Source organism: Chiloscyllium plagiosum, unplaced genomic scaffold, assembly GCF_037043375.1.
Source record: "Chiloscyllium plagiosum isolate Xiang-an unplaced genomic scaffold, Cpla_swu_hap1 HiC_scaffold_13, whole genome shotgun sequence".
In the NCBI taxonomy this organism is placed as follows: domain Eukaryota; kingdom Metazoa; phylum Chordata; class Chondrichthyes; order Orectolobiformes; family Hemiscylliidae; genus Chiloscyllium; species Chiloscyllium plagiosum.
The window spans coordinates 3,783,559-3,797,342 of NW_028270151.1; the positions used below are offsets into that span (position 1 = coordinate 3,783,559).

Below are 13,784 nucleotides of genomic sequence, written 5' to 3' on the forward strand. Positions count from 1 at the left end.
GGCCTGGTCTCTCAGCGGTTAGTGCCAGGTGCCGACCTGGTCTCTCATTGGCTTATGGCAAGCTCCAGTCTGGTCTCACGGAGGGTCCCAACCTAATCTCTCGGAGGGTCCCGGCCTGGTCTCTCAGCAGCTCATGGTGATTTCTCAACTCAGTGTACAAGTTGATCCTGCCCAAGCATTTTCCTGAGGCACCAGGGGAAATCGGGGAGGCGACAGTTTGAGCAGCAGCGATTTTATCTGTGGTGGCAGCATCAAGAACAGACAGCAGTGCGAGATAAGCAGAGGACTCATCAAAGACTGTTAAACTTGCAACTTGCTCCTTTATTTTCCTTTAAGTTATGGAAAACTTTCATGTAAACTATTATCTATTTGCTTATACTAAATGCTTAACTTTTTTTAACTCTAATTTCGCGTACTACTTTGTATCTAAGCTTTTTTGTACCTCACTACCTTGGTACCTAAGATGGCACTATGTGTGACAACATTATATACTTTTCACTGTTCTCCTGGACATGAGTACACATGACAATAAAAACCAAACTTGTACTTTTCCAAAGTGACAGCTGAAGTTTTCAAGTGTTATACTGATAGAATTATTATAAGAAAAAGTTATAAATGCTATTAAACACAATGCTAACTTGCACTGTGGTGCCATGGAGCAGTTTAGCATTGCCAAAAAGCATCAGGAATTATTTGATTAGTTTACTTTCATTGATTGAATTGTTACAATGGCTGTGAATACAATTGGATATTTTATAACTGATGTCCTTACCATCTCAATGGAGAATCTAAAGAAGGTCCTTAAGAAGGTCACTGGTATTGAAACATTAACTGTCTTCTCTTCATAGATGCTACCAGATCTGCTGAGTTCCTCTGACAATTTATGTTTTTGTTTCAGAAGCTAATGCAGCCCTTGGGTGTGGATTAATAGGTTGGGGGGCCCGAGAAGTGGAATGAAAGGTGCAGGATAGAGCATTCATCCCCCTTCCAATCCCCTGTGATTACATGAGGATGTCAAGCATGGTCTTCTCAACTCAAAGCCAATTAATAGTGTTATGAAGATGTGGGTGTACTGTACCTTTAAGAGAGTTAAAAGCTAATAGAACTACCTGACACAGCACCAAATGTTCTGAATAAGATATAATGTAACATTTGGTCAAACAACTCGATTAGCTGATTGCCTGGAGATGACAAAACAAATTCAAATTGGGCCTATCAGTTTAAATTATACCCCAAAAAATAGCAAACTCCAATCAAGTTTGAATTTGTTTTTTAAGATTGTTACTATACTAATGACACAATACAATGCTTTGGGGGTATAAGACTGGGGAAAATTGAACATTTGGGGGGGGAGAACTGCCAAGCCACCAGCATCTAGATTAGAGTGGAGCTGGAAAAGCACAACACGTCAGGCAGCATCCGAGGAGCAGGAAAATTGACGTTTTGGGCAAAAGCCCTTCATCCCGATGCCATTTTCCTGATAAATGGCTTTTGCCCGTAAAGTCAATTTTCCTGCTCCTCAGATGCTGCCTGACCTGCTGTGTTTTTCCAGCATCACTCTAATCTTGGCTATGATCTCTAGCATCTGCACTAACTTTCGCCTAAGCCGCCAACATCTGCAGATTGTCCGGCGAATAGCTCTCTTAAAGGTACCTTTATCGATCAGTAACCTGTGAAACAGAAATCCCTAAGAAGAAGAAACAAAGACCGAGGAAGATATAAAGAGAAGATTCAATATCTGGCTAGTTTTGAAAATTTGAATTTTGGTAAATCTTAATCGGGGTGTTTTATTGGACTAGTATTATAGAAGGGGAAGGTAAAAGGTTAGAGGAAGGAGTTGTAAATAGTTGTTAGTTAATTATTCTCTGTTATACTTTAAGAAATAAAGTTGTTAACTTTTACTTGAAATAGTTCTTGACCTCTCGAATTTTCACAGATTACTGCACGGGATAAATCTTTTCTGTGTTGATAGTTTAAATTAAGCAGGAGGGTTTACCCCCTGTTGTAATAATAGCCACTTCGCATACTGCTGACAGAGGAGGGCTGCACTGTTTGGGGAGATTGCCCGGATAAAGCTGACAGCTTTCACGAAGGCTGGGATGGAGTTGGAGTGAAGACAGGGATGTTCCAAACAGGCATTCTGTGGCCCATGGAAGATTCTCTCCCACTACCTCCTGCATCCCACCCTCTCCCTCCCAGTAGTGGCCTCCACTACAAGTGACACTACTGAGATGCCAGCCCTCTGATTTTACAAAACCTATCAGAGGCAGGATCTCAGTTAACTGCCTGATCCCCCTTTCCATTTATTCGTGCTTCTGAAAATGACAGCATTGGGTTTGCCATTGACTTTCAGCCCGATGTGTCAATATTTAGGAAAAATATATATGAAATAAGTAAAATAATGGAGAATATTCTTCTAAGTAATTTAGTCTGCTCTTCACATTCAGGTCCTCGTGGACTGAAGGGATTACTTGGACAGCCAGGACCAGAATGTCTGAAGGGGGATAAAGGATCATCTGGTCTCTCAGGATTTCAAGGCAACCCAGGTGACAGGGGTGATCCAGGTGAACAAGGACAACCAGTAAGAAACTTGTCAAATATATTGTGTGTATAGTTGTGATGGAAGGCACAATTCCATTTATGACCAAATTAACACTATTTGAAGTGAGAAAGGGGACATTTAAAAAAAAAATACTTTTACAGCCCGTTCAGTTACAAAGCCATAATCGTAGTTCATATCACAAAATAACATCTAATATTGCAATAAGGTAAATCTATCCCTGGTGGTGGGATCCGTTTGGAGGTGGCGGAAATGGCGGAGGATGATGCGATGCATGCAGAGGTTGGTGGGGTGGAAGGTGAGGACCAGGAGTGTTCTGTCCTTGTTACGTTGGGAGGGGTGGGGTTCAAGGGCTGTGGTCCGTGAAGTGGAGGAGATGTGCTGGAGGGCATCGTCAAACACGTGGGAAAGGAAGTTGTGATCGTGGAAGAAGGAGGCCATCTGGGACTTTCTGAGATAGAATTGGTCTTCCTGGGAACAGATGCAGCGGAGGAATTGGGAATAAGGGATGGTGTTTTTACAGGAGGTAGGGTGGGAGAAGGTGTAGGCTAGGTAGCTTTTGGAGTCGGTGGGCTTGTAGTATATGTCTGTAGTTGGTTGATCACCAGAGACGGTGATGGAAAAGTTCAGGAAGGGGAGGGAGGTTGCCGAGATGGTCCAGGTGAATTTGAGGTCGGGGTGGAAGGTGTTGGTAAAGTTGATGAACTGTTCAATCTCCTCATGGGAGCACAAGGAGGCGCCAATGCAGTCATCAATGTAATGGAGGAACAAGTGGGGGTGGTGCCACTGTAACTGCGGAAGATGGACTTATCCAACAAAGAGGCAGGCATAGCTAGGTCCCATGCGGGTGCCCATGGCTACTCCATTGGTTTGGAGAAAATGAGAAGATTGGAAGGTGAAGTTGTTGAGGGTGAGGACCAATTCATCCAGGTGGAGGGGGGTGTCGGCAGAAGGGTACTCTTTGGGACGGCTTGAGAGAAAGAAACGGAGCACTTGGAGACCTTCATCATGGCGAATCAATGTGTACAGGGACTAGATGTCCATGGTGAAGATGAGGCTTTGGGGGACAGGGAAACAAAAATCTTGGAGGAGGTGAAGTGCATGGGTGGTGTCATGAATGTAGGTGGGGAGTTCCTGGACTAAGGGGAACAGGACAGTGTTGAGGTAGGAAGAGGTGAGTTCAGTGAGACGGGCACAGGCTGAGACAATGGGTCGACTGGGGCAGTCAGATTTGTGAATCTTAGGAAGGAGGTAGGAGTGGGCAGTGCGGGGTTCATGGGAGGTAGGACCGGACAGTGCAGGGTTCATGCACAATGAGGTTGGAGGCTGTGGTTGGGAGATCCCCAGAGGTGGTGAGGTTGTGGATGGTCTGGGAGATGATAGTTTGGTGATGGGAGGTGAGGCTGTAATCAAGGGGGTTTCCTTGGTGTGTGCGCGGGTGTCTTGGTTAAAAAAGTAGGCATGAGGTTGTCACACACCATTTTTCCACCCCACCAACCTCCACATACATCGCATCATCCTCCACCACTTCCGCCACCTCCAAACAGACCCCACCACTAGAGATATACTTATCTCCCCACCCCTATCCAAGAAGACATTCCCTCTGTGACTCCCTCGTCAGGCCCACACCCCCCAACAGCCCACACCCCACACCTGGCACCTTTCCCTGCCACCGCAGGAATTGCAAAACCTGCACCCACACCATTCCCCTCCCCTCGTCCAAGGCCCCAAGGGATCCTTCCAAATCTGTCAGAAATTCACCTGTACCTCTACCAATGTCATCTACTTAATCCATTACACCCGGTGTGGTCTCCTCTCCACTGGGGAGAAAGGATGCCTGCTTGCAGATCATTTCAGAAAACATCTCCAGGAATCCCGCACCCACCAACCCCACCACCCCCTGGCTGAACACTTCAACTCCCCCTCCCACTCTGTCAAGGACATGCAGGTTCTGGGCCTCCTCCACTGCCAAACCATTATCACCCGACGCCTGGAAGAGGAACCCCTCATATTCTCCTTGAACTGTGTAACCAACACGGGATAAAAGTGGATTTCAACAGTTTCCTCATTTCCCCTCCCCCCACATTATCCCAGTCCCAAGCCTTCAACTCGGCACAGCCCTCTGGACCCACCTATCACTGCCCCCTCTGACCTATCACCTTCTCCCTCACCTTCATCCACCTTCGCTTTGCCAGCTACCTCCCCCCAACCCCACCGCCACACCCCCCTCCCATTTATCTCTGAGCCCCGACCCTTATTCCCGATGAAGAGCTTATGCCCGAAATGTCGATTTTCTGCTCCTTGGATGCTTCCTAACCTGCTGTGCTTTTCCAGCACCACACTCTCAACTTTACTCAAATGACCACTTTACTCTTGATAGGACCCTTTGACAAAGGGTCAGTTAGACTCGAAATGTCAGCTCTTTTCTCTCCTTACAGATGCTACCAGACCTGCTGAGATTTTCTAGCATTTTCTCTTTTGGTTTCGGGAAAAGAGTAAAATCTGCTTATCCTGAATCAAGTCCCAAAGTCTCAAAGTTCAATGACGCATTTTTGTATTTAAATAATGTCTTGGCTTGGTCTATAACTTGCTCTACCCCTATAAGATATCCTTAACTTTCAATTTCTTTAAGACTAAACTATTTTGCATTCCCCAACCCCTCATCACACATTTGAAGACAATGCATTTAGATGCTTAGGTTACACATTCTGGAACCACAACCACCACCAACTGAAACTGAATTATCAGCTTTGAGCAATTGAAGAAGCTAAATTCAAAGTGCTAGATAGTGTTAAAGTTGAACTTGTATTCCTTGCAGAATTACTTCATCTTTTTGTTATTTAAAATGATGATCTCTGAATGGGATTATTAGTTTGTGTGAACAGATTTATCCTATGCTCACTAGCAGCTGGGATCAAATTGTTGCTCTAAAGGCCCAACGTTTTTACAATATGAGAAAATGATTTCATCTCATCTGTATGAGCTGCAGTAAAGGATGTGTTCCACTGTTGAAAGGATAGATTTTCAAACTGCCAAAATCTTCCAAAGTATTTGAGGGGGGTTGTGGCAGTGCAGCATTTGGTCCCCAAATCTGAATTTTAAAGTCATTTCAAAATTCCAGAGTAGCACACATGCAATATCCAAATATAGCTAACCTCAGTTTTCCGTTGTTATGGACAAGGGAGGAGAGAAAAGTTGAAAACTTCAATTCCTTTCCTTTACTGTTTGTAAGCAGTATAAATTAGATAAGAACTTACAGACTGGTAATCACTGGTGTTTCACAAGGATCTGTACTGGGTCCACTTTTGTTTATCATTCATTTAAACCATGTAGATAGAATATAGTAGGCATGGTTAGTAAGTTAGAGAAAAAAAAATGCAGATGCTGGAAACCAAGGTGGACGAGCAGGAGGCTAGAAGAACACAGGAAGCCAGGATATACCAGGAAGTGAAGAAGTCAACGTTTTGGACTTAACGCTTCTTCAGGACTCCTGAAGGTTAGTAAGTTTGCAGACAACACCAAAATTGGTGGTATAGTGGACAGTGAAGAAGATTATCTAAGGTTACAAAGAAATCTTGATCAAATGATTCATCAGCTAAGGGATGATGGTACGTGACAGATGGAGTTTAATTTGGATAAATGTGAGGTATTGCATTTTGGTAATACAAACCAGGGCAATATTTAGGAGAAAGTGAGGACTGCAGATGCTGGAGATCAGAGTTGAGAGTGTGTTGCTGGAAAAGCGCAGCAGGTCAGGGAGCATCGAAGGAGCGGGAGAATCGACATTTCGGGCATGAGCCCTTCTTCAGGAATCTGGGTAGTATTGTAGAACAGAGAGACCCAGGGGTTCAGGTACATAATTCTTTGAAATTTCTCTCAGAGATAGACAGGATAATTCAGAACACTTGCCTTCCTTGCTCAGAGCATTGAGTATAGGACTTGGGATGTCATGTTGAAGTTGTACAGAACATTGGTGAGACCTCTTCTGGAGTATGGTGTGCAGTTGCCATTAGAGGAAGAATATTATTAGACTAGAGAAGATTAAGAAAAGATTATCCAGAAAGTTGCTGTGAATAGAGGATTTGAGATATAAAAATGGGTTGGATAGACTAGGACTTTTTTCACTGGAGCATAGGAGGTTGAGGGGTGACCATATTGAGGTTTATAATATCATGGGGGGCATAGATAAGGTGAACGATAAGAGTCTTTTCCCAAGGGTGGGGGAAGTTCAAAACTAGGGGACATTTTTTAAGGTGAGAGGAGAAAGATTTAAAAAGGACATGAGAAACAACCTTTTTTACATAGAGAGTGGTTCACGTGTTCACATGCAGAACAGCTACATCAACAAATTGGCTGAAGACAGGTGGCTGTAATGCTGGGACCATTAGTGGAGGCCAAGATGGATCATCCATTCAGCATTTCTTGCTGAAGATTGCAGCAAATGCTTCAACCTCATCTTCTGCACTAATATGTTGGGCTCTTCTATCACTGAGGATGGGAATATTTGTGAAGCCTCCTCCTGTGTGGAGTTACCTAATTGTCCACCACCATTCACAACTGGATGCAGCAGGATTACAGAGCTTAGATCTGATCTGCTGGTTGTGGGATCACTTAGGTCTGTCAATCACTTGCTATTTATTCTGCTTGGAATACACGTAGTCCTTTTTGGTAGCTTCACCAGTTTGACCTCTCATTTTTAGGTATACCTGGTGCTGCATCTGGCATAACCTCCTGCACTCTCCATTAAACTAGGGCTGATACCCTTGCTTGACAGCAATAGTTGAGTGGAGGATATACCAGGCCATGAAGTTGGAAATTGGGCTAGAGTGCAAATCTGCTGCTTTGCCTGGTGCCCAGTCTTGTTAGGTCTGTTCGAAAACTGTCCCATTTAGCAGGGTGTTAGTGCAACATCAAATGAGATCAAGCATGCTTTTCCCTCACCAACTGCTGCAGATCCAGTCTAGCAGCTACATCCTTTAGGACCCGACCAGCTCCATTGGTCAAGTCATTCTTGGTGTGGACACTGAAATCCCCAGACTATATTTGTGGGCGGTACGGTGGCACAGTGGTTAGCACTGCTGCCTCACAGCGCCAGAGACCCGGGTTCAATTCCCGCCTCAGGCGACTGACTGTGTGGAGTTTGCACGTTCTCCCCGTGTCTGCGTGGGTTTCCTCCGGGTGCTCCGGTTTCCTCCCACAGTCCAAAGATGTGCAGGGTCAGGTGAATTGGCCACACTAAATTGCCTGTAGTGTTAGGTAATGGGGTAAATGTAGGGATATGGGTGGGTTTCGCTTCGGCGGGTCGATGTGGACTTGTTGGGCCGAAGGGCCTGTTTCCACACTGTAATGTAATCTAATCTAATCTAATTTTGCATCCTTATCACTCTGTGTTTTCTCCAAGTGTTGTTCATCATGGAAGAGTACTGATTCATCAGCTAAGGGAGGACATTAGATGGTAATTAGCAGGAGGTTTCATTGCCCATATTTAACCTGAAGCCATGAGACTTCAGGGGTCCAGACTCAATGTTGAGGACTCCCTGGGAGATTCCTTCCAAAGTAAGGTATGATTCCATGAGTATGACGATGTCAAGCTGTTACTTGACAAGTTTGTGATACAGCTCTCCCACATTTGTTTCTAGCCTCCCAGATGTTGGTAAGGAGATGTTTGCAGGGTCAAAAGGGCTAATTCTGCCATTGTCTTTTCCAGACCTAGTCAATGCTGGGTGGTCCATCTGGTTTCATTTCTTTGATGAGACTTCATAGCAGTTGATACAACCAAGTGGCTTCAGAGGGCATTTGCAATTCAACCACATTGCTGTGGGTCTGTATTCAAATGTAGCCAGACCAGGTGACATTTCCTTCCCTGACATCATTAGTGAGCCAGATGGGTTTCCCTGACAATTAACAGAGCGGATGGGCCAAGGAGTGGTAGATGGAGTTTAATTTAGATAAATACGAGGTATTTATCTAAATTTGGAAAGACAAATCAGAACATGACTTGTACATTTAATGGTGTGTTTCTGGGAGTGTTGCTGAACGAAGAGACCATGGAGTGCAGATTCATAGTTTCTTGAAAGTGGAGTCACAGGTAGATAGGATAGTGAAGATGGCATTTCGTATGCTTTCCTTTACTGAACAAAGTATTGAGTATAGGATTTGGGAGGTCATGTTGCATCTATACAGCACATTGGTCAGGCCACATTTGGAATACTGTGTGCAATTCTGGTCTCCCTCCTATCAGAAGGATGTTGTGAAAGTTGAAAGGGTTCAGAAAGTTTTCCAAGGATGTTGGCAGAGTTGGAAGATTTGAACTACAGGGAGAGGCTGAATAGGCTGGGGTTGTTTTCCATGGAGCTTTGAAGGCTAAGGGGTGACCTTATAGAGGTTTATAAAATCATGAGGAGCATGGATAGGATAAATAGACAAGGTCTTTCCCTGGGGTGGGGGAGTCCAGAAATAGTGGACATAAGTTTAGGGTGAGAGGGGAAAAATTTAAATGGGACCTAAGGAGCAACATTTCCATGCAGACAGTGGTGTGTGCCAGAGGAAGTGGTGGAGGCTGGTACAATTACAACATTTAAAAGGCACCTGGATAGGTATAAGAATAGAAAGGGTTTAGAAGGCCAAGTGCTGGCAAATGGAACCTAAATTAGGTTAGGATATCTGGTTGACATGGAGGAGTTGGAGTGAAGGGTCTGTTTCTGTGCTGTGCAGCTTTATGACTCTAACAGTAGTTTCATGCTCATCATTTTCCATCTGTCATGGCATGATTCAAACCCGGGTCCCCAGAACATTAGCTGAGTTTCTGGAATAATAGTCCAGCAATGATACCACTAGTCCATTGAACCCTGCCTCAACTGTCTCTCTCCCATCCCCAAGCCAAATCTCTCACACGAGGAGAAAGTGAGGTCTGCAGATGCTGGAGATCAAAGTTGAAACTTTATTGCTGGAACAGCACAGCAGGTCAGGCAGCATCCAGGGAACAGGAGATTCGACGTTTCGGGCACAGGCCCTTCTTCAGGAATGGGCCTGAAGAAGGGCCTGTGCCTGAAACGTCGAATCTCCTGTTCCCTGGATGCTGCCTGACCTGCTGTGCTGTTCCAGCAATAAAATCTCTCACACCCCCATTCTATGTCCTGACCAAGAAGGAAATAAAAATGACCTTGCCAAGCATTCTCCATGTTTCCCTGCACTGGATCTACTTCCCTGTAAATATTGGGGCTATGGTGATGTTTGCTTTGATATCTTTATGAGGAAAGCAGAGAGCATTCATCCATGTTAGGGGCATGTTGATATCCACACAGTAACCCTTGTGGATACAGATGTAAATAAAGATGTTGTTTGAGCGTACACATTACCTGTGGATAGTAAGTAGGAAAATATGTAATAGTTTGCAATGAAATGTAGTAATGATAGCCTTTCCACATTTGTTTACACAAAGCTAATTTTCTAATGTACACTGCTAATGGACAAATGTTCTACCATGCCCTCACCTATAGCCAGAGAGAACATTCATCTCTATGTCTGTTGATTTTCTCTTCAACTCTGCAGGGAATTCCAGGCACATCAGCTCAAGGTCCCAAAGGAGAGAGGGGTTCAACTGGAACTCCTGGGTTCCCAGGTATTAATCAGGAGCTTGGATTTTTTTGCTATGTATAAGGTTGTTGGAAATTTATGATGAATGCTACAATTCCAGCATGAACTTGCAATGATCAGTACTTACTTGCAGTCTTCACATAACTTCCTGCTGAGGGAACATTAATATTTGCTTATAGCTGTAATATAAGTACATCCCTTCACACTTAAGGAAGATCATTCTCAATGAGGGAGGCAGAATTAGGAAGAGGAGGGTGAGCATATCATAAGATTAGTCCAGAGGCATGAATCACTGACCAAAGCAGTTGACCGTCAACTAAATCATAAGAAAGGACTTGCATTTCTATAGCACTTTTTGAAACCTAAGAATATCCCAAAACATTTTACAGCTAATGACATTCTTTTGAGGTGCAGTTACCATTGTAATGTAGGAAGAACAGCAAAATGCTTCTACAATCAGTACTTTATTGCTGATCAGATAATGTTTTTCTTTAGGGTGAACTTTACTAAAAAATCAGATGAGTTTTAAGTTTGGCAGAGTTCCTGGAGGGTTTCTCTCTGCAAGGTCTAGACCATTTACTTATGCCATCTTCCCAAACTTGACTGATTCCCCATTTTCCATGCTCCTTTAATGTCCTGCTCATCATACTCTCTCATGCATCACAAGAAGACGTACTAGCCATTTCCTGGACCTCCCAGGATTCCTGGTGCAAGCACATTTTTTTAAAACACAGTCATGCACTGGTCAAGTGCAGGCAGTCCAAAGCTGCCCTTCATGGTCATTTATTTGCACCAATTCATCAGAGAGAAGGTAATTAGCAACTCATTTTGTTGGTGCATATAAGGTCATCCTGGTGAATAGAGGAATCCATGCAATCACTGCCCATGGAGTGTTCCTCAACATCTTAATGATGATGGAGGGCCAGAAGAGTAAGAAGCGTGCATGATTTGTCTGGTACCTATTCTGACTTTCATGTCAGGAATTGTCACCAGCTGTTTTTGTCCAGCTGTTGGGAGAATGGGCAACTATGTATCAATGAGGTGAGATGATATAATAATGATGCCGCTAATACAGCAAATAGGCCTCACTGCTCTCTAGCAACAATCTTATTTCGCCATTCAACAATGGTCAACATGGCTTTGTGTGTGGGAAATCATGTCGCACAAACTTGATTGAGTTTTTTTAAGAAGTAACAAAGAGAATTGATGAGGACAGAGTGGTGGACATGATCTATAGGGACTTCAGTAAGGCGTTCGACAAGATTCCCTATGGGAGACTGGTTAGCAAGGTGAGGTGTCATGGAATACAGGGAGAACTAGCCATTTGGATACAGAACTGGCTCAAAGGTAGAAGACAGAAGGTGATGGTGGAGGGTTATTTTTCAAATTGGAGGCCTGTGACCAGTCAAGTGCCACAAGGATCGGTGCTAGGTCCATTATTCTTCATCATTTATATAAATGATTTGGATGTGAGCTTAAGAGGTATAGTTAATAAGTTTGTAGATAACACCAAAATTGTCATGTTGCTGTCGTGGACAGCAAAGAAGGTTACCTCGGATTACAATGGGATCTTGCTCAGATGAGCCAATGGGCTGAAATGTGTCAGATGGAGTTTAATTTAGATAAATGTGAGGTGCTGTATTTTGGGAAAGCAAACCCTAGCATGACTTATACACTTAATGGCAAGGTCCTAGGGAGTGTTGCTGAACAAAGAGACCTTGGAGTGCAGATTCATAGCTCCTTGAAAGTAGAGTCGCAGGTAGATAGGATAGTGAAGGAGGCATCTGGTATGGTTTCCTTTATTGGTCAGAGTATTGAGTACAGGATTTGGGAGGTTATGTTGCGGCTGTATAGGACATTGGTTAGGCCACCTTTGGAATATAGCATGCAGTTCTGGTCTCCCTGTTGTCGGAAGGATATTGTGAAACTTGAAAGGATTCAGGAAAGATTTACAAAGTTGTTGCCAGGGTTAAAGGGTTTGAGCTATAGGGAGAGGCTGAATATGCTGGAGCTGTTTTCCCTGGAGCGTTGGAGGCTGAGGGGTGACCTTATAGAGGTTTATAAAATCATGAGGGGCATGGATAGGGTAAATAGACAAGGTCTCTTCCCTGGGGTGGGAGTCCAGAACTAGAGGGCATAGGTTTATGGTGAGAGGGGAAAGATATAAAAGAGACCTAAGGGCAACATTTTCAAGCAGAGGGTGGTTCATGTGTGGAATGGGCTGCCAGAAGTTGTGGTGGAGGCTGGTACAATTGCAACATTTAAAAGGCATCTGGTTGGGTATATGAATAGGAAGAGTTTGGAGGGATATGGGCCGGGTGCTGGCAGGTGGGACTAGATTGGGTTGGGATATCTGGTCAGCATGGACAAATTGGACTGAAGGGTCTGTTTCCATGCTGTATATATCAATGACTATGACTCTAATTGTTTAGAAAATGGGACCTTTTGCTCTCTGGAATCTCCTCAACAGCCAGCTCACCCAAGTCTCACTACTTTCTCGTAATTGCTCATCTAGGGGCTGGGAAGATTATGCCCATTGTGATGTTGATTGAGGGATAAACATAGCACCCAGCTAAGAGTAGCGGGGACATTGCTGTAATTTTTCATATTGCCTGAATAGTTGTGTTTCAGCGTCTGGAACGTTCGCAACCCCTGACAAAATAGCAGAGAATAAAATGCAGTCTCAGCTCGAGTATTCAATGAAGATCACTAAGAGAATTACTAAACTGATCCAAAAGTCTCAATTGCCTATCACTCAGCTGGCTTTGTTTTCCGCTGCTTTTTTTTTGTTGTAGATCTACATTAAAGCACAATTTGTGTGAATCTAGGAAACACACTCTAATTAAGATTTGTGAAGGCTGATGGGGAGATAGATGCTATGGAATTAAGTGGTGAAAGGAAAAACATGGCATAAACTATTGAGGAAATTCATTCATAAAGATGCTTTGGCATAAAACAGTATAAAGTCAGTAGTGTATGAATTTTCTCAGTGAAAAACCAGCTTAATGAGGCTCTTACAGCAAATTGCAGTGACACTTTCTAGAAAATGAGATTTTCCATTTGCATTGAAATTACATTAGAAGTAGGAAACGTAGTGGGATTCAATGTCATGATCAATGAACTAATATTCTTCAGGTCCTGATGGGCTAGTTGGGGGATTGGTTTGTTTATGTACTGCATATTCTATTTATTTCTCATTCAATGTTTTTTAAAACTACAGGTTTACAAGGTGATAAAGGAGTCAAAGGCCAGACTGGAGATGCAGGATTGTCAGGATTGCCTGGACAACCAGGTAACCTTACAAGTTAACAGGAGCAAAGAATGGGAAAGAAAATATTAAAGTCAGTGAGTTATGAGTTAAAATTTCTAGCTGTTTATTTTTGCAGTATTGGTGCATTCAAAACCCACAAGGAAATACTATGCTATATAAGATAAGCATTAGAAAGATGAGTGTAATAAAGTCCCACACCGGATCATAAGCAGGTTTTAATTTTTGAAATTGAGTTTAGTAAAGCACATTGTAATACCTCTGCTAAGGTATCCAATACTCAGTGCCAATTGGCCAGTTTGCATTGAACATGCTTCTACGAAGTAGGGAATCAAAGCTGCAAAATTGTCATTATGGTAT

The 13,784-nt window shown here is 43.5% G+C and overlaps 1 protein-coding gene across 1 annotated transcript in view; it reads left to right on the top strand.

The window, feature by feature from the left end:
- Window positions 1-13,784, top strand: part of LOC122556243 (uncharacterized) — a 288,957-nt gene that overhangs the window by 240,213 nt on the left and 34,960 nt on the right. Inside the window, exons 43-45 of the mRNA XM_043702860.2 lie at window positions 2,448-2,581; window positions 10,112-10,181; window positions 13,377-13,448. Of these exons, the coding sequence (XP_043558795.2) occupies window positions 2,448-2,581; window positions 10,112-10,181; window positions 13,377-13,448 (276 nt within the window). The remainder of the gene's footprint in view (window positions 1-2,447; window positions 2,582-10,111; window positions 10,182-13,376; window positions 13,449-13,784) is intronic.